A 26,384-nucleotide genomic window follows, 5' to 3' on the forward strand; every position below is an offset into this window, starting at 1 on the left:
GTAGAAGATAATGGGGGGTGGGGGGAGGAAACAGTGTTTAGGCAACAGTAGCTGGAAATAGCTCTTCTTGGGAGAGGGGAAGCTCCTGTCAATTACTTAGTGAATTCAAGACTGAATCATTGTCACCCAGTAGAACCAGGGTTTCACACAAGACTATGCTTCCCTTGGGGGAGCTTGCCTTCTTCCTCTGGAACATCCTTTTTATTCCACTTCACCTAACACAGGAGGATGTCGTGGGCTAGTGCTGGGAAAACATCACCATGTTGCTAAGGCAAAAACAACTGATACCATGTTGAAATCTGCTGAAAATGCACCAGGGGTTTCTCCAATTGATTAGATAGGAACAGTGCTTCTCAAAGCATGGTCCTGGGACCAGCAGCATCAATGTCACCTGGGAACTCATTAGAAATGCACATTCTTGGGCTCCATCCCAGGCCTACTGAATCAGAACCTCGGGGGTGGGGCCTGGAAATCTGCATTTTAACCAGCCCTGGGGAGGGAGGGATTCAGATGTCTGCTCTGTGTGAGAACCACTGCTTTAGGGTTAAGTCCTGAACCTCTAAAAGGGCCTTGAAGGCCCTGCATTTATCTGGCCCTGTCCATTTCTCCTTCTCAGGTCACATCACATCAGGCTCTGCTCCCTGAGCTTCAGCCACACTGCCTGGCTGGGTTCTAGAACACAGCCTGCATCCTCCTCTTGGACTTCTGCAGCTCCCTGTCCCTAAACAACACTCCCTGCACTCTGGTTAGAGCCATTCACCCTGGGCTTAGCCAGTGCTCCTTCAGAAGGCTTTTTGACTTCCAGCCTGGGGGTCCTCCCCACTAGGTGATGTCATGGCACCACCCACTCCCCCTCCTATAGCACTCCTGCTTTGTCTCACTTCCAATTCATCCTTTGTTTCAAGCAGTGGGTCTCAACCTGGTGTGCATTAGAATTGGCTGAGAGTTCTGAAAAATCTAGATGCTAGACTGCACCCCAATTAAATCAAAATCTCTGAGGATAAGACTCCAGCATCAGTATTTTTATTTTTTTGAGCTCCCCAAGTGATTCCTGTGTGCGGCTGAGAGTGAGAACCAGCAGTTTAATGCCCATCATCCTGGGAGCCTCTAAGCCTCCTGAGTGCAAAGACTCCGACTCTGTTGTGTATGGCTGTTTTCCCAGCGCACACCCCAGTGCCTAGCATTACAGGTATTTGTTGAATGAATGCATAAATAGACCGTATGTGCGGTGTTTCTGCTGTTTCACTGTGCCCTTGATTCAGCAGCCAGGTAAAAGTAAAAGCTCCCCGCAGTCTACATCCCAAGCCCCTGGCTGGATGGCACTTCTCCAAGCAAAAGAAACAGCTGGTTGCAGCACAGGGTCCAAAACCAAGCTGATGACAGTGACTGTCAATAAGTGCGGGAGTAGGTCCGTGCCTTTCAACTTGGTAGAAGCTGACGCCTCCTGACTGAAAGAGACAGAATAGAGCACCCAGCGAGGTAGAAGAGAGCATGTTGGTAGATTAAGAGGGTGACACAAAGGCATGGATGACAATAATAAGAAAGTCCAATGGTTTAATTTGGTTCTTGGAGAATAATCAAGTTGTCGTACCTTATGTTGCTTATTCCCACAGCTGTCCGGCAAATAATGAATGTGGTACCTACCCGGTATGGAAATAGGGACAAAGACGCGACTTTGATTTCTTATTTGTTATTTTTAACCATCCAATTTCTATACCCACTGAGCATCCTTATAGCCACAGGAGGGTCATAAAAATACAAATAACATCTAGGAGGCCTGTGGGCACGGACTCGTTACTTACTGCAGGGCTGACGGCTCTCTTTTAACTAGTGTAAAAGGAGGCCAATGATAAATTGCTGTGTATTTGGTGGTTGTTGCTGTTTGTAGCACAACTTTAGGAAATGTAAGGAAATCACTGAATGCTTGTTTCTTATAGATGGTAAAAGAGCTAGGTTTAGAATCTATCTCAAGACTATGGGTTTTAAATTCTGGATTTTAACATGCTTTTAATATAATAACAATAACAATAGCAGACCCCCAATGGAGACATTTCTGTGTGCCTGGCCCTCTTTTGCGTGCCCGGCAAGCATTAGCTCATTTCATTGTCACACCTTATAGTGTAGGTACTATTATTATCCCTGTTTCACAAGTGAGGAAACAGAGGCACAGAGAAGTGAATTAACTTGGCCAAATTTGCAGAGTTGGTTAGTGGTGGAGCCAGGATTTGGCAGCAGGCAGACAGACTCTGTAGCCTCTGTTCTCAACCAGAGTCACTCATGGTCCTTGTTTAGCCGAAACTGTTTTAGCACTAAAAGTCCCTAATCCCAGGAAACTTCTTAGTCCCGGGCAACTTGGACAACTGGTCATCATCAAGGACAGGGACTGAGCACTGGGATCTTTTCATTGGAGACGATAGAGGTGGAAGGTAGGGCTGGAGGTGAAGGCCTCCAAGGGCAAGAGGGAAGGTGCCCAAAACATACTGGTGTCTCCTCAGGCCAAAGTCCCAGGTCAGCTCAGTAGTCACAGGGCAGAACTTGGTGTGTGAAAGAAATGGGCGCTGGATCCGGCCTGTCTGGGTTCAAATCCTGGCTCCACCCCTTGGCTGCATGATCTTGGGCAAAAATGATAAATTCTTTATTCCTTACTTTCTTCATCTGTAAAACCAGGACAATAAAAGTACCTTTTCCAGAGGGTTGGTTGGCCTTTAAAAGAGAAAATACATATCACATTCTTAGCATGATGGATAAATATATGTAAATGTATCTAATAAAATGCAAGATGTGTAAATTTTAAGTAAATGCACATAGTAAATGTTTCAAAACTGATATTATTGTTGTTGTTTAAAGTAACCTCAAACGCTAGCAGAAAAGTTTATGTGGCTCAGGGAATTCTTCGATTTTTCGCTTAGCAATGAGGAAGGACTGTACACTATGGTTCAAAACGGGATCGGTACAGTCAGTATAGCAAAGGCCCCAGGAAGATGCCCTCCAAAGACTGAAATGGAAGTGAGAAAAATGAGGTAATTTCCTGAGAGTTCCATGAGTAAGATCATCACATAATGGATGTGACATGTTATCCAAAGAAGCCCCCCCTAAAATGTAAGAGGCATGTGAGGTGAAACTGAAGTCACAGGGAGTGGACATCTCAACCAGGCTCAGAAAAGTATGTTAACAGAGAGGTGTGGTCTGCCTGGGGTGTGGAAAGGGGGCCACTGAGGGACATGGGGCAGAAGAGTGACTTGATCTGACTTGAGTGTCTAAAGGATTCCTTCATGCTAGGAGAACAGACCAAGGATGAGGCAAGGATAGAGTCGGAGAGGATGTCCAGGAGGAGGCCATATGGATAATTTCTGTAAGTCATACTGGTGGCTTGGTGGGGCATGGGGGTGCCCTGCTACTGTGACCCAACATGGCAGGACTAATTCTATATGTTTTTAGGGTTCCCTACACATCCCTCCAATAGAAAGACTTGTGGAGCAGAGGACAAAATACACTGTCCAGAAAATAGCACTCTGGGTGATACAATTAAATTAAGAGTACAGATTAAACTCTTGAGGTGGGAATCAGCAAATAAACAAGGTTGAAGAGGCTGGATTTTGTGGTGATTCTGCCCTTGTCTCCATGTTGCTTTTCCATATTAAAGGCAACATGCAGAAGTGGAGGGAGAGGGTAGCATGGTTGGAGGAGAGCAGAGAACTACAAAGTCACCCAGGCTCTCTCTCCAGGTTCAGGGCTGCCAGTGTTACACAGAACAGCTCCAGCAAATGACCTCCCTGACTTTCTTGATGTAATGACTTCAGACCAAGAGGCTGCATTTAGTCTGCCAGCTTCATCTAGTTCTTGGCAATAGAGCTTCCTTGGGTCAACCCCAAACACCCTCCCAGGTTATTTCAGCTGGACTTTTAATCCCTTTGCACTCTGTTTATCCCCATAGATCAGCTTGACACGTCTGAATTGCGGCATTCAAACACACTTAAAAAGCTCTATGTACCTGTCTATCCTTCCATCCATCTATCCATCATCTATCTATGTATCAGTTATCCACCTCTGTATATAAATATATACATATATTTATATTTATTAATCTGTCAAGACTTCCTTAAAAACTAGTCCCTCCAAATTATCTGAAGACTTGTTTTTAAAACACTGTGTATCAAATGATCTCATACAGTAGCTGTATTTTATCTTGTTTTATGTTACCATCTACCTGTACAGAAACACCAAAAACATTTCAATTTCTCCTTTGCTTCTCCACTTTCTTTTCTTTCTTCTGGCTGGAATGGCATCTCCCAGCCCCACCCTTGTTCATTAATCCAGCACCTTCTATCATTCACTCCTTCCCATCCTTATGACCCAAGTAACCCTGAGTCATGAACTTTTCCTGTTCTTTGAATCTCTGTTTGCATGTATTTTTCTAGTCCTTTTCTTAACACAGTTTTTAGGTGACCAATAACCTGGGGGGGGGTCTTTGGTTGTTATATGTTCTTTATAAATTTTGAGATAAGTCTCAATCAGGAGGTACATTTATGTGTGGTACATATAAAAAATAAGGAGGTTTTTGTTTTCTGAAAAAATATAGAACGGGAGTCAGAATTTTAAAAATCTGGCCTATGCTATTGTTAGGTGTTATTCTTCCATTTTGCATAATGAATGTACCCTTAGGAAGGTGAGAGTTTCCTCTTCGAAAATCCTCTCATTTACAGAGAAACAAAAATCCCTCCTTTCAAATATATTTCAGACATGCAAAACAGCAGCATGTTTCTGTAAAGTCACATTTTAGCTAAATGGATAATTGAATGGTGAATGGGACCTGCTCCTCAGCTGCTAACCTGCAGCGTTTCTATACACACACACACACACACACACACTCCCAAATTGCAGCACAGCAATCCCCAGGAGGCAGAAAGCATGACTGATTTTTCCAATAAAGCTGAAAAATCGATAATCCTTGTAGATGGAACGCTCACATCTCTAACCACCTCAGAATTTCATCTCCCTCTGCTATCCCTCCCCAACAAGCTTCTGTCTCTGCCCTGGCACATGTCACCGATTCCATACCGCCAGGATTTAGCCTGAGTTCTATTCCAGTTCTACTGAACGTACCTCTTAGAGAGGCCCTGCAATGCGTCTTGATTTAGAGATGCTTGGGTTTTATGTGGCTCTGGGAAATATTGTTTAGCTTTTCCGGAGCTCCAATAAGTTCTGATGTATGGCCGTGCATGCCTGCATGATTAATGGAACATGCAAGGACTTGGAGCCTTCAGAGGTCACCCTGTGTGTACTGAATAATACAGTGCAGATCCAAAAATACCCTTGGATGAGAATCCTGGCTCCTCACAAATGCAATGGCATTGCTTGCTTTAGTTGACATTGCCTGAGACTTGGTGCCTCTCACTGACTGTGCTTCTAAGAAAAGTCACTTCCCCCAAACAGACATTTTTAAGATAAAAGGGGAATAATTTTGGTTTCTTGGCTATTTCTCTATCAAGTATCAGAGGTACCAGGATAAGTAAGAAGGCTAGGAAAACTAGAAGGCTGATATACTAGACTCTGACAGGACTTCCAAGCTCATGGTAGCTAGGCCATGGTGGGAAGAAAATTAAGCATCTGTGCAAAATATGCTATGGTGTGCAATGCTGTGGTTGAGAATTTAAATGCACCAAAGTCAAGAGATTCGAAATGATGGTTCCCACAGCAACTATAACTCAGTTCTCTGGTGAATATAAAATTAACTTTATTGCAAAACATGCTGTTCAATTTACGCCTTAATATAGTCATGGCAGAGTTACAGTTGCTGTGAGAACGCTAACTCTGAATTGTTTTGAATAATTAATTTAATGAAAAGTTGGTGGAAATGTGAACTCTGATAGAAAGTCAACTTAAATTTAGGGAAGTTGGCCAATTATGCCTATGCTGAGGAGTGATGATTCATTTTGGGAATCTGAAATAACTTAGTACACTCTTTGGCCTGGGGGGCACTGATAAAGCAGAGAGCTCCAAAATACACTAACAGGGGGATTGTCCTCCATCACTGAAGAAACACTCCTGCAGGTGGAGACTTTACCAACAGATGAGGGTACCTTCCTGGCGCCCATACACTCTGATTTTGCTGCTGGCCTCCCAAGTAACCCTCTTGGCACGATTACCTAGGGTCAAAGCAGGTGATCCAAAGAGTGCATTGTTACACCTGGGCTCTGTCAAGTAAATAGAGGATTAGAGCTCACTTCCCCTTGTCACTGATGGTTAGGACTTATGTCAATTGCTTTCCCTCTCTGAGCCAGTTTTCTCACCTGGATGATGATGAGGACAATTTCCACCTCACAAAACTGATATGAAGATTCGATGTGAGAAGGTGTGCTAAGAATTTAGCACTGGGGCTGGCAAGTTTTATGGCCAGTACTCAATAACTGTTAGCTGTTATTATCTGAAAAGGGAATTCAGTAGATCAGTAAATTCCAAACATATGCAAAACCAATTCTTTGGCCTGTCTTGTTATTTCCTTCCAAACTGATTTAATAGAAACCTGAACCAGCAGGCAGGGGGGTGATAAAGGCAGAAACATGAGTTGGCAGAAAGTTTTGTAAGCAGGAGTTTGTATTCGGTAAAGATACTTGAGACCACTTCTTTTGAAGTTCTGGAAACAAACCAATCTATCATCCCTTCTACTAGATGACTATTTCTCCTTTTTTCCACCACATCATCTCCTCCATGAACCATTTTAGATCTTTTCCTCCTAATTCCTCTCCTCATCATGAAATTTTAATGTCATAGATACATTCTATATCTGCTTATTTATTGCAAATATATTTGTGTTTTATACATGAAAAGGGTAAGAGTTTTGCAGTCTCCCAAAGAACCATTTTTTATTCTGTTTGGGCTGACACTGCCCTCATTTTGAACATATGTGCTAGATTACAGGCCAACACATCCCTTGTTCAAGTCCTCATGCTCTGAAACTCAGGAGAAACCCTTCATTTATTTGGTCATTTCCTTTGCTATTCCTTCTTCAAATCTAGCTTTTGACTTCTAGCAAATGGGCTATTTAACTCACGGTGGCTTCTCACTATATCCTTCCCAACTATTCTCCTTTTTCTCTTTCTCTTAAATGATTCCAGAAGGTCACACCCAGAGAATCTCAAGCCAGCTAGCACTCCTTGAGCACCTGAGGTATTCCTGTTCCAAGGCAGGGGGTAATTTAGGTTCTTTCTGGATATGATGTTTTGCTGCTGAGTGCCAGGGTTGGCCAAACCAAAGGAATTGTCCCTGCCAGAGATCATCTTTCTTGGGAGGCACTGTCGGGGTTTTAATAGAAAGGGGCAAAGCCACAGCCTGGGAGGAAAAACAAATGAAAAGGAAACCCCCCAGCAATGTGCATTTCTAGCTTCTGAATCCATTCCCAGCTTGGCTTTAACTACTTTATGTATCCGTCTCATGCTGTTTTCAGGGCCTCTACCTCCTTCCCCTCAAAGTCTTGGCTTGCGGCTTTTTATCTCACTGTGATTGGTATCAGTAACATTTTAATGTCTCCTATAAGACATGATTTTATAACACTGCAATCGTTTGCGTTTACTGCTCAGAAAATATTTTAAAGCTGCATTGCTTAGCGTAAACCCATCTCACCGGTGATGGAAGCAGTAACTTAAATGTCAAGGTAGAGCTGTCCTAGTATGTGGAGATCAGTCAGATGCAACTTTAAAGTGACTTGTTGGTCTGGCCAGGTACGTAGCTAAACCTGGAACTTCTTTACGTTGGCTTCTCAAACTTGAGCATGGCTGTGAGTGGAAACTTCAGTGGCTGAACTCCCTGCTGACCTGGTGGGGGGGCGGGGGGTGCTCGTTTGTGCTTCCCTGAGTTTCACTGTTTGCCTTTAGGAGTCAGTTTAACATAAAGTCCAGTTCAGCCAGGTGGGCTTGAATTTGCTGGCAGACCTACCATGGGGATCACCTGTGCTGGCATTCTGTACACTGTACAACAGACTTTATTGGATTTGGCAGCATTGAGAAGGCCGGGTGCTTCCCTATTTTGAACTGTAGAGTATCACCCTGGGGCTATTATGACAGAGATGTCCCCAACAGGATGCCCCTTTAACTTCCAAGAATGAATGTGTGTGTATGTGAAAAATACACATGATGGATGGTTTGTTTGAGTGATTCTTTGAGAGGCACGAAGAAGGAATATAAGGAGAAGCCTTGGCTTCCATTCTGAATAGTCAAATGAAAAGCACAAGGTGATTCCTCCCAAGGCAACAAAAAAGCTATCTTTTTATATAGTCAGGTATAAAGAAATACTTGAGTATATAAAGAGATGGCTTTTTAAATCTACATACTTAAAAAAAAAATTCAGTATTGATTTTGATCTATTGGGATGAGCCACAACAGACTGGCTGATTCTGGATGTTCAATCAGTTGCACTTCCGACTGGATTGAGGAGGGATTTCCAGGGGTTTCCCATGAGATCTTTAAAGTTCTCACTCCCAGAAAAGGCAGTGTCACTGGACTCTAGCGAAGAGTGTCCTGATTTGCGGGATCAGATGCGAAGCTGACGGGTATGACAGCCTTTGTAGCTCCAGTGTCAATAAGTCTAGTTAGCTCTTCAGCACATGCATTTACAATGGCCAGGTGTTTCGCTGGGTTTACATCTGCCTCTGAAGGATGTTTATGGCATGCTCACATGCAGAGAATGTGAATGATTATAGTGGAACATCATGCTGGGAACTGTTCCCAGGAATCAGTAGCCTGATCTGAGACAATTTGGAAGGAAGAGCAAGGCAATCTAGAAAACGGAGGATACTTGTGCTCTGCTGTCCTGGGAAAAAGATCAACAGGTTTACACTGCTGTACTGGAGTCTTCTCTCTGGGTCATGCCTGAAAAGCCCAAGTAATTCCCCTGAGTAGAGCAGGACACAGAGCATATATGCCCATAAAGCAGAGGAGAAGGGGGAGGACAGGGGAATGGTGTAGCAGAGCCCTTGAACCCAGTCTAGAGGGGAAAATGACTGTGGCAGAGTTCCAATCACTCCTGGTCAATAGGAATTTCTTGGGTGTTCCACTCATGGCAACTCAAAGAAGATCTTTGTTTCTGGCCCTCCCTGCACTGCTCTGGTTTCTGTCCCCGTTTTCCATGACCACTACTGCTAATTCACTGTGGCCAAGGAGAAGGCACAAGTGTCAGTTCTGTACGGGAAAACCTTCTCCTTCACAGTTGTAATTCTATCTGCTTAAGGAAGAGAAGGGAGACAGGGAGGGGCTCTGAACAGCATGAATTATTGGGCACTGTTACTAAAATACAGATATCCAGATTCCTGCAGATACCTATTTGGAGTTTCTAGGTTGTGAGCATTTGCCAGAGTAGCATTTCAGAGCATGGCATCACACCAATGACCAATGCAGAGACGTGTTGTAATGGGTGCAGATGAACCATGCTAGGCCTGCCGAGAAGTCAGATGGGCACACACACATGCATGCACACACAGACGTGTACACACTCACACGCACGACAGGAATTAGTCACTGGCTCAGTTTGCTCATATATATTGTTGAGATCTGGGGCTTAGCTGTCAACTGGAGCAGATGGAAGGAAGATAAGCCAAAAAGGGCAGCAGAGGAGGCAGTAATGGGAAACCTTGTCTGTGCTTCTTGAATGCTGTAATTTGCCAATAGTGTAGACCATGGATTTAAACCAATGAGTCAACCTAGCTGCCTGTGTAAAATACTTTCTAATGCTGCTCACTTCATGTTTGGGGGCAATAGCTACCTGCTTGCCTCACGGGCTTATTGTGAGGTTGACTGAGGCAACACAAAGTCTTTTGAGCTCCTTGGAGAAAATTCACTTTGTAAGTGCAAAGTATCACCATTATACCCTGGCAGTGAGACTCCCACCAGCAAAAACCAGTTACCAGGAGAGTAGGGACATCAAAGAAAAGAAGCCAAAGCTGTCATTGCTTTGACATTGCTCATTCCAGGCAAATGATGTTCCCTAACTTGGTACTAATCTTGTACTGGAGCTTAGCGTCAGTGGCCACAGATGGGTGATCCATTTGGCCCCCAGCCCTGTCTGAATGGCTTGTATAGCATTTCAACAAATTTTGAATTGCTTGCTAACATTTGAAAATGGGGAGAATATGCACAACAATCCTGATATCTGGCTTCTATTGAAAAATCAGAAAATTTGGTAAAACTAGGTTTGCATTTCTATATGGCAACATTCAGTGGGAGGTGGGTCATGTCTGGCCTCCACAGAAGGGGCATTCACTCTCCAGTTTATTACCGTTCCCTGATGTCTTACACTCTTTTCAGTGCATTCATATACTTTTTCTTTTCTTTTCTTTTCTTTTCTTTCTTTCTTCTTCTTCTTTCTTTTCTTCTCTTTCTCTCTCTCTCTTTCTCTTTCTTTCTTTTCTTTTCTTTTCTTTTCTTTTCTTTTCTTTTCTTTTCTTTTCTTTTCTTTTCTTTTCTTTTCTTTTCTTTTCTTTTCTTTCTTTTACAGAAAGGCAGACTGCCACAAGCAGTGCCTCATTTGGATGTGTCTGGAGTCTTGGAAGCTTGACCACTCTATGTTCTCCTACAAATGGACCCTGAGAGCTTGTTTGGAGGTTCCAGTAGTGGGTATGGCTACTCTTATATTCTTGACCCAGGAATCATCCTCTTCTATGGGGGAAGGTCATTCTCTCTGACCAAGCACACAACTTTGGGAGGGATGCACATGGAGCAGTGAAGAGGAAGGGGACACCCGCCTAGCCAGCCAGATCAGCCGAATCAACCCTGGCAATCAACGGGGTGACAGATGTTTCAGCCGGATCGCCCCCACATCTATGTACATTGTTCTTGCCTCATCCACATAGGGGTGATTGAGTTTACAACTCTTTCTATGGGTTCTTCCCTCCCTTCCCTTCCCGTAGGTGATGAAGATACTGAATTCATAGTGCCCTCATCATGCCAACTCCCCTAACAAAGGAAAGGCCTGTCCACCCACCTCCTGCCGGGGGAGAAGGAAAGAGAATTTGGTTTATCCCACTTCTTCCCTTGCCAGTAATTCCACCCTAAAACCTCAAGGTTTTCATACTTAGAGATGTCCAAGAAATAATCCAACTAAATTAGATTATAAGCATTGAAAGGTTTCCATAATAAATAAAAATATAGATATAGCTAAGAGAAGATGAGATTTAATTAATGAGTGTTATTTAACAGAACAAGTTGTGCCATATACGGAGGATTAAAAGATAAAAAAGGATAGGAGGGAAAATCAAATTTTAATGAGTTGCCATCTTCATTTGATTTAACTAAATTTCTTCCGCTGTTGAAAATATTAACACTTATGAGGGAGTCATTTGTGTGTATCCACGCAGTTTGATACCTGGCTGCTTTCTTTTATGTAGTTACATTGTGCTACAAATGAATTTAAACTACCATTGGAAGTTTAAGGTTTCCATCCTTACACTGATCTCCTTGGGAAGCTGTTAGCAGGAAACAGCATTGAAAAAGAAACCAAAACCAACTGGCAGAAACACCAGAAAGGGTGCCCTGCATTAGAAAACAGCAAAGTCTCATGTGGGCAAAAAGACAGCTGAGATCTGAAGTTCCTTGGACTGTTACCAGCCTCTGTGCCAATCACTTCTTTCTTAGCCCTGTAGCCCAGGGCCTCACCCAGGGGAAGTTTATGTTGCACCCAGCACTCATTAGGTGCTCAATAGATGTTTCATGAATGAATGAATGAATGAATGAATGAAGTTGTCATTGCTCAGCTGGAACCAGACGGAGGAGGTGTGGACCTCAGACATGGCATAGGATGATACACATGTGGCTCTCTTCTTTATGTTTTTAATAGTCATGTTCCTGCAACCAGCAGTCAGATCCTCACTGGGCTGTTTCTCTCTCCCTGCTTTGCTCTTGCTCCCTGTGTTCTCCTTCTTACAGTCATGGAATCCACATGTCCCAGTGAGATTCTCTTGTAGGAGTGGAACAGGAGGTGGGCCCAGACATCTGGGTTAACACAGGACATTTAGCACCCTGACCTCTCTTTTTGGAGTTCTGGGCCCTATGGGTGGCTGTGTGCCAGCCAGCCCTACTGCTTTTCATAAATGTCCACTCTGCAAAGAAATTCCGGTAAGGGCATGAACATGTAGTGTTGATGATTTTTAAACTAACATTTATGGAGCATCAAGCACTGTGTTAAATGCTTCACTGATGAGTGAAGTGCTCCCCAAAGTAGGACACAGGTATCACTATTCCCAGTTTCCAGATGGGAAAAATGCAGGTACTGAAGATAGAGAACTTGCCAAAGATCACACAACTTGCAGTGGATGGGGGCTGAATTGAGGTCTGTTTGATCTAAAGCTCATGCTTTAGTTGATTCTAAAGCTCATGCATTTAACTCCTTTGCTACATAATCCCTATCACCAGCCCCACCCTGCGAATACATTCTAACTACAATTGTAAAGCACTGACAGTGAGTGTTAATAGTTAGCAAGGAGAGAAGATGTTACATTCTACAAACATAACTTGCGGGAGATATTGGGAGTTTGGAGTGGGTGTTGATGTGTATTATGTTTCAAGCTGTTTAATTCTGGGTAAACTAGTTTCTGTCTAGGCTAGGCTTCTGGATGATATGATAACATTTCCTGCATCAGACCCCCAGAGAACAGGTCTGTAAGTGAATGCATATAGATCTTTCTTGGTCCCATTAAATGGAAATAAAAAGTTAAATTAGTTCATATTCAGAGTCTGGTGAGAAGCCGATAGCAACATGCTTAAGGGACCCAACTCAACTTGCCTGCATTCCCTGGATTAATAGGAAAAAGCTCATTTCTCTTACCACCTCTAATATCTTCTTCAATCTCTCTCCCTATTCATGGGAATTGCTATCATCAGTGACATTTGGGCTTCCAGGGCTCACATACACCTAATGTAGAGAAACAATCTCACTGCCTATTGCCAGGATGCTCTCTGCAAAGCAGAAGCCACTGCCTTGAGTTTCGTGTCATTAGAGAGAGCACATTTCAGTGCAGTAACCTGACCGGTGATTGACAGCTTGCTAACTTGTTGGAATGAAATCAGGTACAAACGTTTCCTCTGTGCTTCTGAGGTGGTTATTTTATAATCTCCGGGAGCCCCCACCCCCTGGCATTGTTTCTAGACAACTAGACAGGGCTGTCTGGCAATCCCTCTTGAAGTTCAAGCATAATTTTAAAAATAAAGAAATGCAATTCACACTTATCAGAGCCTATCTCTCTGCTTACAGCTCTAGACAGATGACCCTTCTGAGCCAAGTTCTAACCAACTTCACTGCTAATTTGACCAGGTGCTGCTGCAGCTAAATTTGGAAACTGTGGGACAGGATTCTCAGCAATTTAAATCCCTATGGACAGCAATTTTGTGGGACTTTTTGTCTCTAGAACATCGGTTAACCCCTCCTTTCTCTGGGGTCTGGTGGGATGTGGTTTTTGTAATGTATAGTTTGTGCTTGTGTGGTGTTGGGGGTCACACACAATTAGAGTGAGCTGCCCTAAAGAGCCATGCCAGAAACTGCTGGAAACCTGAAGTCTAAGGGACATGGAAGCAGTTGTGTCTCCATTCCTTTTGCAAAATAATTCATATGAGAATGGGAGATCACAGGGGCTCTTTGACTTGTAGTTGAGCTGGCTGAAAATGGAAGCGACCCTGAACCTAAATGAGAAGGAACAAGGAGGTTTTCTCAATGGGCTGGTTGTGTAGACGATAGGGGTCCTAACTGATCTGAATTGGAATTTAGAGGCTGGGTGTGTTTGAAGAACATGTGAGCCTCCTCCAAGACCCCCAGGTCTATGGAGGGTGTCTGAGGTGAGGGAAGGTGAGGAAGCAAAAAGGATCCTGTGTTGCCTATTCTATAGCCCAGCCGTGGGACAAAACCATGATGGGTGAAAGATGTGCTAGAGGCAAAAAATGAACAGCTGTTTTCTCAAAGGTTTTTGGAACCAGCTGATAAATATCCCCAGTGTGGAGGAGTGTGGTGTTCTTTCCTTCACAGTGTAAACACAGTGGGGCTTTAGTCGAGTGGGCACAAAGGGTATTGGATGATAAATCCCTGGCAGTAGGGGAAATACCATGGGGCTCCACTGAAGTGAGTTCTGTAAGCAGCAGATCACCACGAGGGGACCAAGCCTGAAGAATCCAAATGGGCTGAACATGAGCATGTGAGACACCCTTGAAAACTTCTAGGAATGTTTGGGATGAGAGTGGGGAGTGAGCTTTGCAGTTGGGATGAGCCATGAAGTTGGAGAGATGATGTGAATGATTCCTTACTTGTGAGACAGACTTACAGGGCTCGGAGTGATTTGGGTTCTGTCAGTCTTAGAATAGAACCCGTGACAGGCTAGAGTGTGTCCCTGTTCTATTTTAGGAGTGTCTTGTGTGACCTACCCATCTCATTTTGACTGCCATCCCACCTCACTTGGAAAATTATAAAAACCTCTGCTAAATTAATCTCCTTACTTGACCCTTGTTGGCCAGGAGTCATCAAACACATCTTCACTGATCTGGGAACAGAAAGCAAGTTATACCACCACGGACCATAAAATGAGGTCGCTTGTGGAGAATACCATTGTGCAAGTTACAGGAAAAGACTGAGAAGGCTACTTACAGATCTTAATAATAATAATAATAGGGGCGCCTGGGTGGCGCAGTCGGTTAAGCCTCCGACTTCAGCCAGGTCACGATCTCGCGGTCTGTGAGTTCGGGCCCCGCGTCAGGCTCTGGGCTGATGGCTCGGAGCCTGGAGCCTGTTTCTGATTCTGTGTCTCCCTCTCTCTCTGCCCCTCCCCCGTTCATGCTCTGTCTCTCTCTGTCCCAAAAATAAAAAATAAACGTTGAAAAAAAAATTAAAAAAAAATAATAATAAATGCAAAAAACAAAAAACCGAAAAAAACACTGTCTGGGAGCTTTTAATTACTTTGCAGATGTTTTCTCCTATCAGTGAGGACAAAAACAGGCCTCCCCCTTATTGATTACAATGAAAATATGCTTTTAAAAACAAACGCTTTATTTAAAACTAGGGATATTTTTTTAATTAGAGGAAAGATTAACTAAATGCATTTTCTCTTGTAATTTAATCCATTCTAATTATCCTGAGAATGTTTATGATGAAATACTTAGCTTTCTCCTAGTTGCTATTTCATGTGGTTTCTTTCTTTATTAACCATGAAGGAAAAAGCTCAGAGGCCGTCAATGGCATGGTGGCCTTCTGTGGGTCTACTTATAATTATGCATTCAAATGCATGATGAAAAGGATGAAGAGGAAATCAATAAACCCTGACTGTGGAGGTTTTTTGAAATGCTGGTACCCTGTTTTCCAAAGGCAATAAAGACAAGACTTTTGAAAAGAGCTCGTGAAATAGAGTGCTATGAAAGAAGTGTTTGGTATAAGATTGAACCCTATTAGGCAGGCAACTTGGGAGGAAATGCAAAATCTGTTTCTTACATAAACATCTGGGATACTATGTATGGCTCCTGATAACCCAGGAGATGAGCAAGGAATTGCAAAGAATCCCCAGATGTTACTCATGGGTGTTGCTCCAAGGAGTCATGCAATTGTACCACTGGAGGAATGAGGGTAATCGTGCAGTTCACTGGGCTGAGTAGGGGACAATCAATGCAATTCTTGAGTCTCCAAAAGGCATTTGTAACTCAGCTGAGTTCAGAGTTGAGTCTCCCTGAGTTATTCTTTGAATTCAGAGTCATGAGGAATGGGAAAGGAGTCCAAAAAGGAGAGAGCAGGACAAGGTAATCTAAGAGACACTGACCTGGCAGCATCTTTAACGTGAGAAATGCCAGGTTCCTTCTTAAAGGAAGACAGTGTCCTTCCAAACTCCTGTAGAGTATGTCTGTGGTCCCTAGTTTGAGGAATGCTGGCTTAAAAGAATTGAAGTTTTGTTCTATTCAATAATAATTCCAATCTAATACTTCAAAGGAAAACACTTTTCTTTTGAACTGTACTTATTATAAAAATGAAACCCAGAATTAAAAGGAAATTCTCATAGACCTCTTGGCTTCTCTGGAATGTATCCAAAAAAATCTAGATGGAGAAATTTTGGTTGAAAGAAGCAAACCCCAATTTCATAATAAGCCTCCATTAACATGAGGATATTCAGATGTTTGATTCCATGTGTAAGTGGGCTGTTTGGTAAAATAAGCAGGTTCAATTTCCAGGTAAGAGAGCTAGTTTATATTTCCCTGTAAGAACCCGATGCCAGTGAGTTATAGAACAAAACTTTGCTTGGGAAATTGGTAGTGGGTAGGTGTTATTTTTGAAATGCTACTAACTGCTTGATGGGTTGGAGGCAGTATATAGGAAAGGCAGGTTGAAGGTAGCAGAAATGTCTTAATGACAAATTTATTTTGACAGTCTTCCCTTGCTTTTATCTGACATTTGTAATAGATAATGAAGATGGTGATGGGCCTGGGGGATGATGATGATGATGATGATGACGACGACGACAACAACAACAACATTAGCTTACATTTGCTTGGCTCTTGCTTTATGGTAGGAACTGTGCTAGTACTGTGCATATAACTCAGTGAGGTAGGTCATCTTTTCAGTATTCCCATTTACAGACAAAGAAACTGAGGCACACAAAGGTGAGGACACCTGCCACGATTTGATCTCAGATAGACTGACATGCAAGCCTGTATGTTAAGCAGTTCATCATGCTTGTCTTGCCCTGAATCCAAGTGAAATGGACATAGATAGATAAACCTGCACTCAACACCATATTTTTAAAATAAAAAAAACACAAATATAAAGGAATAAAGTGGACTCTGATTATTCAGACTATGTAAGTTTTTCAATGGAGAAAAAATCTCACAGTTAACCATATATAAATTGGACCTGAGATGCTAGGGATGAGACGAGCAGATAGACAAACAAAAAAGTATCATCGACTATCCTCAACCATTCAAAAAAGCATCATCAGCAGAGCCAACATTACATTGTATCTTGTCCTCTCATGTAAAGTGTATATTATTGGATCTTACATGGAAACCCTCTCTGTGCCTTGCAAAAGAGAGAAAGGTTTCAATGTGCTAGAGTGGTCTATTCGTATAATTTTGCATCAGAGTAATAAAATTCAGGAGATGGACCAGTCCTTAGAGATCATCTCATCCAAGTGTGTTCTAAATTCAGTCAATCACATATTGCTTTCATGATATTTGCAATATCTGCACTGTTATTTACTTAATATTTTTCTTTAAATTTACTCAGGCCTGATACTGGTACCCAATTTTGCCACATCCCTTAGCAATAATACCAGTATATTCATGAGTTTGATGAGGTAGTTATAGTTTTTCCAAATATGTATTTTTAAACAGTCTATGTAACTATTCAACAAAATATATTTGCACACCAATGAAAAGCATTTCATGTCTTTGGACTACACTCTGTAAAGTGATTATATGGTCCAACTCCCTCATTTGCAGCAGGAAGAAACTGAGGCTGGGAAGATGGGTGACTACTTCAAAAGCACCCAGAATGTTTGTGGCAGAGCCAAGCCTAGAACACAGATCTCCCCCTTCCTCCATCAACCTATTGTTCATGACAGCACCACAAATAAGACAGAGTGACGAGCAAATGTCCATCACAAATATCTAAGGGAGCTCAGATCTCTAGGGCCCTCTTTGTGTTCCTTTCCTTTTAATGTAAAGTCTTGAGGGAATAATGTGGGATCTGAGAATCAAAGACTTGGAAGGAACTGGTTCTTAATAGATTGAACAGTTGATTCTTTGTAGAAGCTCAAGTGACAGAGCACTCACTACATAACATGATGACAGAGCATCTCCCCCTGCTGCTTTTCTTTTCAGCAGCTCTTATTCTTACATGTTTTCCTTTGAGTGTAGAATCTTCCTCATGCTAATTTTCACCTGTGGGTTTCTGTCCTAAGAGTCCCAAACTGTAACAGTCCATATTAAGGTATTTACTTGTTGAGTCAGGCTCTGGCACAGTGGGCCACAGGCTGGTACATCAACAGGACCATCTAAACTATTAAGGGTATGGCACATCAATGCTCCAAGTCACTGTCTCTCCACAGAACTAAAACATCAAGGCTCCTTCCACTCTTTTCTTTGTTGATGGGAGCTCCTTTCATGGGCATATATTACTAAATCACATAGGAAACAGTACAAAAGACCATTTCCACTTGCATAGCCCCACATGATCCTAGGAATCGAGTCCTCATGATTCTGAAATGCAATTGGAGATCAGGACCACACAGACAAAAGAACCAAAATAACCATTCTGTGAATGGTTGAGCCATTAAGTTAGGGTGAGCCTTATTTTCTAACCAATGTTTAAAGCCTTTCATCAACATCCAGGCCAAGAAAGGCTCATCACACTTTCTTGTGATGAGAATCTTATTACTTGTAAGACATTTTTCTCTTTTCATTTTATTTTTTGAGTGCATTGAAAAAGTGTTCCTGTATCTTCTACCTTCAAGTCCTTGTTCTGAGTTTGGGTAAGGAAACCTGGGTAGACTGCCTGATCCAGACTCAAAGAGAACTTCTGGGCATGTGGTGGTTCTTGATCTTCAATGAGGAGGCTCACATTTTGGGCACATTGTGGGGGGAAAAATCAGAAGTAGAACATCTTTTGTACCCCACAAAAAGCTTGTCCATAATCTTTAACAGTGAAAGACCATCCCTTCAGGTTTTCACTTCACAGAAGAATGGAGCTCCTAGCATAGGTTCTAATAAGAGCCCCCAGAGGAATAGGTTAATTAACCAATCAGAGAATTAGCTGCTCCCACAGACCTGGTGGTAAGGATGGCTCCACAGTGGCTAATTTCATCTCAACTTGATCTCATTGTGGAGTCATGAAAGCTTGAATGTTCAAGGATAATAGCTACAAAAAAATGTTTTCATGACCGAGAATGAAACTGGAACAAGATGCAGAAGCAGCTGTATTCAGTCTGAAGTTGGTTAATTTTGACAGTCACTTCCTTCCCATCTTGTTCCCTGTAGCTCTCAAGCTCTCTCCCTCTTGGACTGTGACCCTGTCTACTTCTGATGACAATCACTTAATCAGCACATCAGATTGTCGCACGGCTGGTTTTACCTTGGGTAAAGATTCATTTTCCTTATTAACATCACAAGAACCTATTTCCTTCCCCAACCAATTAAAGATGAAAAATAGAAGGGCCCAGTGCAATAGCGAGAAAAGAAAACTGTTCTGACTTGTGGCACACAGCAGGTCACCCAGCCCCATATGGGCCTGGGAATCGAGTCCTCATGATTCTGAAATGCAGGTGGAGGTCAGGACCACACAAACAAAATAAATAGTTGTAACAACGACTACAGGCATTGCTCACTACCCAGACATCAAACAGTTCACCTAGGGTGGGTGCCTGGTGGTGGTGGATTTATTCTGTGGGTGTGTTAGTTTGTATTACTCAGAGCGGATGTCTGGACAGCCCACAGTCAGCAGATAATAACAACAATCCTCAATTAGCATTTAGTTTCTCGGCTTGCATTCTGCGGCAAAATGTTATTTCTCCCTTGTACTTCGCTCAATGATTCTGTATGCAAAACACACTAACAATTACCTCATTTCTTTATAACAGACACTTGTTTGAGTTTACTATAGTTCACAGTGATTTTTGACCTATTCTGTAGTCCCTTTGTGCCTTGCTGGAATGGTCTTTGGATGGTCTTCTGAGGTTCAATCCCCAGTTCAGTAAGGCATGGCAGGTGATAGAAACAACAACCCATTTTAGGATTATGTTTAAAGAATAAAACTAATCTAACCACACAGTGCACTTTCTGATTTATTCATAAGAGTAAACTGCAGCTTATCCAAATAATACTAATATATTCCAAAGATAAACATGAATTGTGGTTCATTTGGATTCAAAGCATATTTCTTATCTATGCAATTCTGTAGGTTTTAGCCATACCTTATATTTAACTTGTTAGAAAAATGTAATATAAGAATGATTGCTTGGTAGAATCCAGTCTACCAGTATGTTCACTTTAACAGTATTGAAATGTTATACATTACATTTAAATCTTTAGTAATATGTACTAAATTTCCAAATATAAAAAATAATAATTCAGTTGGAAATTCCAGAAATTCACTTGACCAAACATGGATAGATCCTACTTGATTTTCAGAAGTCCATGTTTTTATCCTCACTTCCCCCTTCCACCCCCATCTATATTCTTGCTTTCTCCAGCAAAATAAATGTGATCCACAAATAATGATTGTTCAGGTGACTGTTGGCAATGATTCTAAGAACACCACCTCACCACAACCTTTTGAAAATAGGCTGCAGACAACCCTTGTGCCCCAACACTAATCACCTAGGCTCTGCCTTACCTCAAATTTCCTAATGCGTTGTTTGCAGACTAGGTGCCATTTCATTCTTATTTATTTTCTCTTTTCAAAATACAGCATTTGAGGCTTTGATTGGAAAGGACCAAAAAGCCTCTCTTTCTTTTCTTTTCTATCCCTGAGGAGGAGGACCAATTCTGGGCTTGTAAATTGTCACATTTACTTAAAATGAATTGACAGGAGTGTCTGCTCAAAATAAAAGTCTAAACCTCCACATAGAAGCTTGGAGGCCAGAGGTTGAAAAGGAAAACAAACAAACAAACAAACAAAACAACAACAAAAAACCAATTATGTGCATCCAAACATCTCTACATTCTGAATAGCAAATCTCAACAACCAAGGTATGTTTGGCTTTTCTAGAGCAAGTCCCAGTGAACACAACCATGAGGATACAGCACCTATCTAGAAATGAAACTAGGGAGCCCTAGTTCCTCACAAGAAAAGACTTTGGTGACAAATACTTTGTAAACTTACATAAAGTGAACCCAAAAGTCACGAGAGATCACAGTTCTGGACAAGACACTTTCCTGAACCCAAACTCCTTTCATTTACTTCCTTTACCTGACACATGAATTTGCCTGTTTTCTATGTCTCCCAAGAGCTCATGTATGTTTAGCACACACACATGTAAAACTTGAACCAGCCACTTCAAGTAGCAGAGACATCTTCTCCCAATCCATCTCACCCATAAGACTGCTAGAACGAAACATCTCCTGTGTTTTCTTGCTGGCCATATCACCATAATTTCCTACTGAGACTAGAGGTGCCATCATCCCATTTCAGCTTCAAGGCTCCAGACACACTTCAATTCAATCATTATTGTCTCCCTACTTCCACACTGGACCTTCTCCCTTTGTCTGACAACCTTCAAATCACAGCTGGAGGCCTTTTCCTAAAGTGAATGTTGGCCAGCCTCTCTCTTCTCCTCTCGATCCATCAAGCCCTGTACAACTCTCCAATTCAGGGGTTGGCCAATTGTTCCTATACAGGGCCAGGTAACACATGGCTCTGTGGACCATGCAGTCTCTGTGGCAATCACTCAACACTAAGATGCAATGTGCAAGCTGACAGTCTATCAATGAATGGGTGTGGCTGTCCTCAAAAAAAACCCCACTTTGTTTAATGGACACTTAAATTTGAGTTTAATAGTCATGTGTCAGAAAATATCTCTTATTTTTTTCAACACTTAATCAACATGAAGACTATTTTTAGCTTGGAAGCCATATAAAAAAAAAGGCAGCAGGTCAGATATGGCCCCTTTGACTGTAAGTTTCCAAACTCTACTCCAATCCATCTGGGATGCACTATTGTGAGCTATTCCCAGAGTGAGGATGAGTTGTAGGTAGGGGAGAGCTAGCAGGCATCATGGTGGGGCAGCAAACCCTCAACAGACGTGGAAAGGGAGAGCAAAGGGGAAGTGAGGCTGGATGGTGTGAACTGAAAGAAAGTAGGATTTTCTACCTAAAGGTTATTGGTTGGCAAGAGCTTTTTTTTTTTTTTTTTTTTTTTTGAGGGGAGCAGCCTAGGACAATGGAGGTATGGGGGGTGGGGGAAGTCTTTAAATCACATGGAGCATGCAAAAGTACATCAGGAAGAACACCCCTGAAGAGAGGAAGCTATTGGTAAGAATTGTAAACTGTCTTGGTAGTGGGCTGTGCACATCCTCCCTTGAGAGTTTTCTGAATTATCCCCCAGACTCTGCAGGGAACAGAAGATGAAAGCAGCTGCAGGGGAGCAGTATCTGGAGCATCACTGAGAGATTGCAAAAACAATTCACTGCCAACAGACTGTCCCGACAGGGTCCCAGTGCTATAGTCATGGCCTGGATTGGCACGCTGCCCCTCAGATGCCCAATTACATGGAAATGGGGTAAATATAATGCAGAATTCACTTTTTCTCTGCTTAACCACTCAAATGAACAGCATGGGAAATTGAGTCTGACCTCATGAGTCAGCCCTGGACAAGTTCTTAACCCTGTCTCTCCCTCCAGGTACCCAATCTGTTGACTGGGGTCCTGGGGCTAGGACAGAGGGGAGGCCCCCAAACTTGATGGCTAGATTCAGAGATAACTCCAAGAAGGCAAGTCAGTAGTTTGCTTGGAAACTTCTCCGAGAATTTCCTTGCAAGTGAGTGTATTAGCCAACTTGAGCATGAACTCAACCCAACAAAAGCAAATCCTAGAGTAAAATGACACTCAATTTGACAACTTCATAACTCCGACTGTCTGAGGGATATGGAAAACCAAACAGCGTTGGCTCCCATCTTCTCAAAGGGATAACTGGATACATTCAATCCAGTATTGTCCTACCCTAAACCACAATATTGACCAAAAGCAATCAAAATCAAAACTGAAGAAACTGGGGAATGATTACTTCTCAAAAAAGAAAACAATCTTAAAAAATTTTTCATCAAAAAACTTGTAGAGAGAGGTGGCTGAGTGAGAATGACATGGGACTAGAGGTGGAGACGTTGATCAGTGGTGGTGGTGATGGGGAGGGTCAAGAGCCCAAGGATGACACCTTGCCTTGGGATAGCAAGAGGGTGCTCAAACCTATTCCAGTGGTACCTGGGTACCCAGGAAACCTGGGAGTCCTGCCTGTATCTAACCTTGTCTAAAACAACTGTAATCAGGTGTTGCTGGCAAGCAGGGATCCAGTGATCCATCCAGCTGGAGGGTATTCAACAAGGAGGGACTTGCAGACCACGGTCACGTAGGGTGCTTGAAACCTCCAGGTCCTGACAATTTCCCATGCATGTGCATTTCTCCCTCCCCGAATCAGTAATTTGAATGTATTTGCTTCTCTAGTTTTGTTCTTTTCCTCCCAATATGGAATTCTGGAAAAAAGGGAAAGACTTTTCTAGTTGGGGACCTTGTTTTTCCCTTCTCTATCCCCTTGAAGATTTGGAGAGGCAGCAGGAATGTTGTAGAGCACTCATATCCCTGAAGGAACAGCCAGTTGCAATGCACGACCATCACTATAGATCTACGATTTATGAAAATAAAGCAATATGTGCCTGTTTCGGTGCCTGCCGTTTGCCTACCAATGGTGCAGTGTTCACCATTCCAGCCCTCTCGGCATTCACATTTGCCATCTTTACAGGTCCCGTGCTCAATGCAGCGGGGGTGGCACACGCGCTGGTCACAAGCTGCGCCTGTCCAGCCCTCTTCACAGCGGCAGGCTCCCCCGATGCAGACGCCGTGAGTGCCACAGTCTACTGAGCACACTTCTGGAAGAAAAACAATGATTACAGCTCAACACCACAGCTGGCAAAACCCTCCACTGGAGGCCAGACCACACACATGGCCTGGGTCCCTGGAGCAGGCCCCAAGGCCCAGCAGGTGCGTCACCTTGGGAGGCCTCTCCACTGGCTGGGTATTAATTTATTCTTATGTAGTTTCTAGAGCAGTGGTTCTCACAGTGGGGTCCCTGGACCTGCAGCACCACCATCACCTGGGAATTTGTTAGAAATGCAAATTCTTGTGCCTTGTTTGGACCTCCTGAATTGGAAACTCTGGGCATGGGGCTCAGAAATTTGTTTTCACAAATCCTCCAGGTGGTTTTGATGTGCACTAGAGTGTGAGAATGAACCACTGTTCTAGAGCTTGAGGCCATCCCAGGAGGAGGTCACACAGTGGCGATCCAGTTTGGCAAAGCTACCCAGGAGGTGCCATCTGAAAAGATATATGTGCATCCTGACTCCCTAGCCAGCTGGGACTTTTTTTTTCCCTGTTGAGAGCCTGAGCTGACCACCAGCCAGCTGGGAACCCCACAGCTCCATTCCCCTAATGATTGCACACTCACCCATCACCCAGATCGGCACCTTGTGGCAATGATGACCTCTATGATTGTGCTGCATTTACACAGCCTCTTTCTCAAAGGAGCTCAAAGTCTTTTGTGCTTGGGGAGGAGACAGACAGACAGATAAACACTCGCTGGCGTTCCAGACCTCTCACTCGAGGACAAGCACGTGCCAGACATTCATCCTTACGACAGACTGCTAAGGGAGGCATGGCTCATTGTGCCAGGGGAGGGAAAACCCAATCAGGAGGGGAAGTGACTCACTCAAAGTCACACAGCATGTAGGCAACACGGTTGGGTCTCAGATTGAGGGCTCCCCCTTCCCCATCCTCTGCAGAGCATGGCCTGGACCACCAGCATCAGTGTGGAATCCAGAGGTGAGTGGGCTTAGAAGACGTCTCAAAATAGCCCATTTTAACGGACTCTTTTTTTTTTCTTTTGGAATGAAATATTCATTTCTTTCCCATTGTAGGCAAAGCTTCACATATATTCCCTTCCTGATTGCCATGGCAATCTGACAGCTGTCTCACTACCCAGAGGAAGGGGGCGGAATGATGATCGCTTGCTTGGATAGGCACTTGTCAGTGTGAATGGAACCATTCTCAGGTAGGTTGGGACTGGCTTGAACTGTTGAACCGTTCCCTTTTAGGGTCACTCGGGAGGGAAGACACATACTCTTAATTTTAGGAAAATAAACTTCATTATTTTCCTGTCACTGGAGTATTGCAGAGCTTTATAACATGTTCACACAGCACCCCGAGGGAGCCTCTTTTCTGTTTTATAGGACGTTCCATTCAGTTTGTCTGGGACTGAATTGTTCTGTTTTGTTTTCTGGTACCTTTAGGGAGTGTGCATAAGAAAACCTATAATGCAAATGGAAGCATTCCTCCCGGGCCCCTCATCCATTTGTAGTGATGGAACAAACGAGGCACAAGAACCTGCGGTATTTTTGTGTGTGTGTGTGTTTGTTTCTCAGGATCACAGACTTCATGACTGAGAAGAGAGTATGATAGGCCCTATGCAATTAACCTAAGTCCCTTTATCCCAGTGAGAAGAGTAGATTCCCATCCATTTGGGCTCATGGAAGACCATAGGGCATGAGTATTGGGAAAAGCGAGGAGGAAACCTCTTGGCTTACCAACAGAGCAGTCGGGACCCATCCAGTTGGGATCACAGCTGCAGAGACCTGTGTCGGGGACGTAAGTGCCATGTCCACTGCACTGGTCTGGGCACTGGACTCTTGCCAGCTCACAGTTTAGACCACCCCAGCCAGGGCTGCAAAGGCATTCTCCATTTACACAGACCCCATGGCTGGAACAGGTGGGATCCAAGCAATCAACTGAAAAAAAAAACAAAGAGGACAAGTATTGATCACTCATGGGAGTGGGCCATGAGACACCACCTTGCTGCTGAAGAAGCCAGTGATTCACTAATTCTTATCCTCTTGGGAGCAAATGGAGCAGCCCAGGTAATACTTACGTGGTCTCTTGAAGAACAACCCATAAAGAATTCAAGGATTTTTATGTGCCCAAACACCGAATCTCCAACTTGAAGAGAATGTAAGAGAGAAAGGGGATTTTTCAAGCAGAGCTTTAGTGGGAACCAGATATAGAGGTGTGTCATTCAATGTTGAGAACCTTGTACTTCTAAACATTAGTACTTTAATTATATCATATCAGAGCTTCTGAGCCTGGAACATGAATACTGGTGATATCTCTACATGTATCCCCAAACCCAATTATCCCTCACTATCAGAGAGAAAAAGAAGGCTCATTCTAACTTCACTAATATTTGACTTCAGAAGGTAACAAAGGATTAAAAAGAAAACCAATGAAACTTATAAATGAGTCGCTTTCCTAATTAAATTTCACTTAGGCTAAGTTTAAAAGTAGTTTCCATTCGTTGTCACACATCTACAACAGGAGTCAGTAAAAAAAGCAGGATAGAAGGGGTGAAGCTAGGTATGGAATGATCCCAAAGAGGTAATATTCCTAAATATAATCATGAGTGGACTGAATGGCGGAGTCTCTAGCTGTGGCACTGACATTCCCTCAGACTATCAGTCAGAAGAGTTAATGGTCAGATTTTGGTCACTGTCATTCTTGCTAGTTTTATCGTCTGTTTGGCCATCTAAGTACTCAGAGTGGGTATGTATCCAGTAGGTGACTTGAAGATTCCTACTCTAGATTCAACTCAAAGTGAGCTGCCAAATCCAGTTCTCAACAACAGGACTTT

The 26,384-nt window shown here is 43.0% G+C and overlaps 1 protein-coding gene across 1 annotated transcript in view; it reads right to left on the reverse strand.

Moving 5' to 3' along the window:
* TENM2 (teneurin transmembrane protein 2) overlaps positions 1-26,384 on the reverse strand; it is a 380,391-nt gene that overhangs the window by 122,009 nt on the left and 231,998 nt on the right. The window contains 2 exon segments of the mRNA XM_032593990.1: positions 23,392-23,577; positions 25,288-25,488. Of these exon segments, the coding sequence (XP_032449881.1) occupies positions 23,392-23,577; positions 25,288-25,488 (387 nt within the window).

Source organism: Lynx canadensis, chromosome A1, assembly GCF_007474595.2.
Source record: "Lynx canadensis isolate LIC74 chromosome A1, mLynCan4.pri.v2, whole genome shotgun sequence".
Classification (NCBI taxonomy): Eukaryota; Metazoa; Chordata; class Mammalia; order Carnivora; family Felidae; genus Lynx; species Lynx canadensis.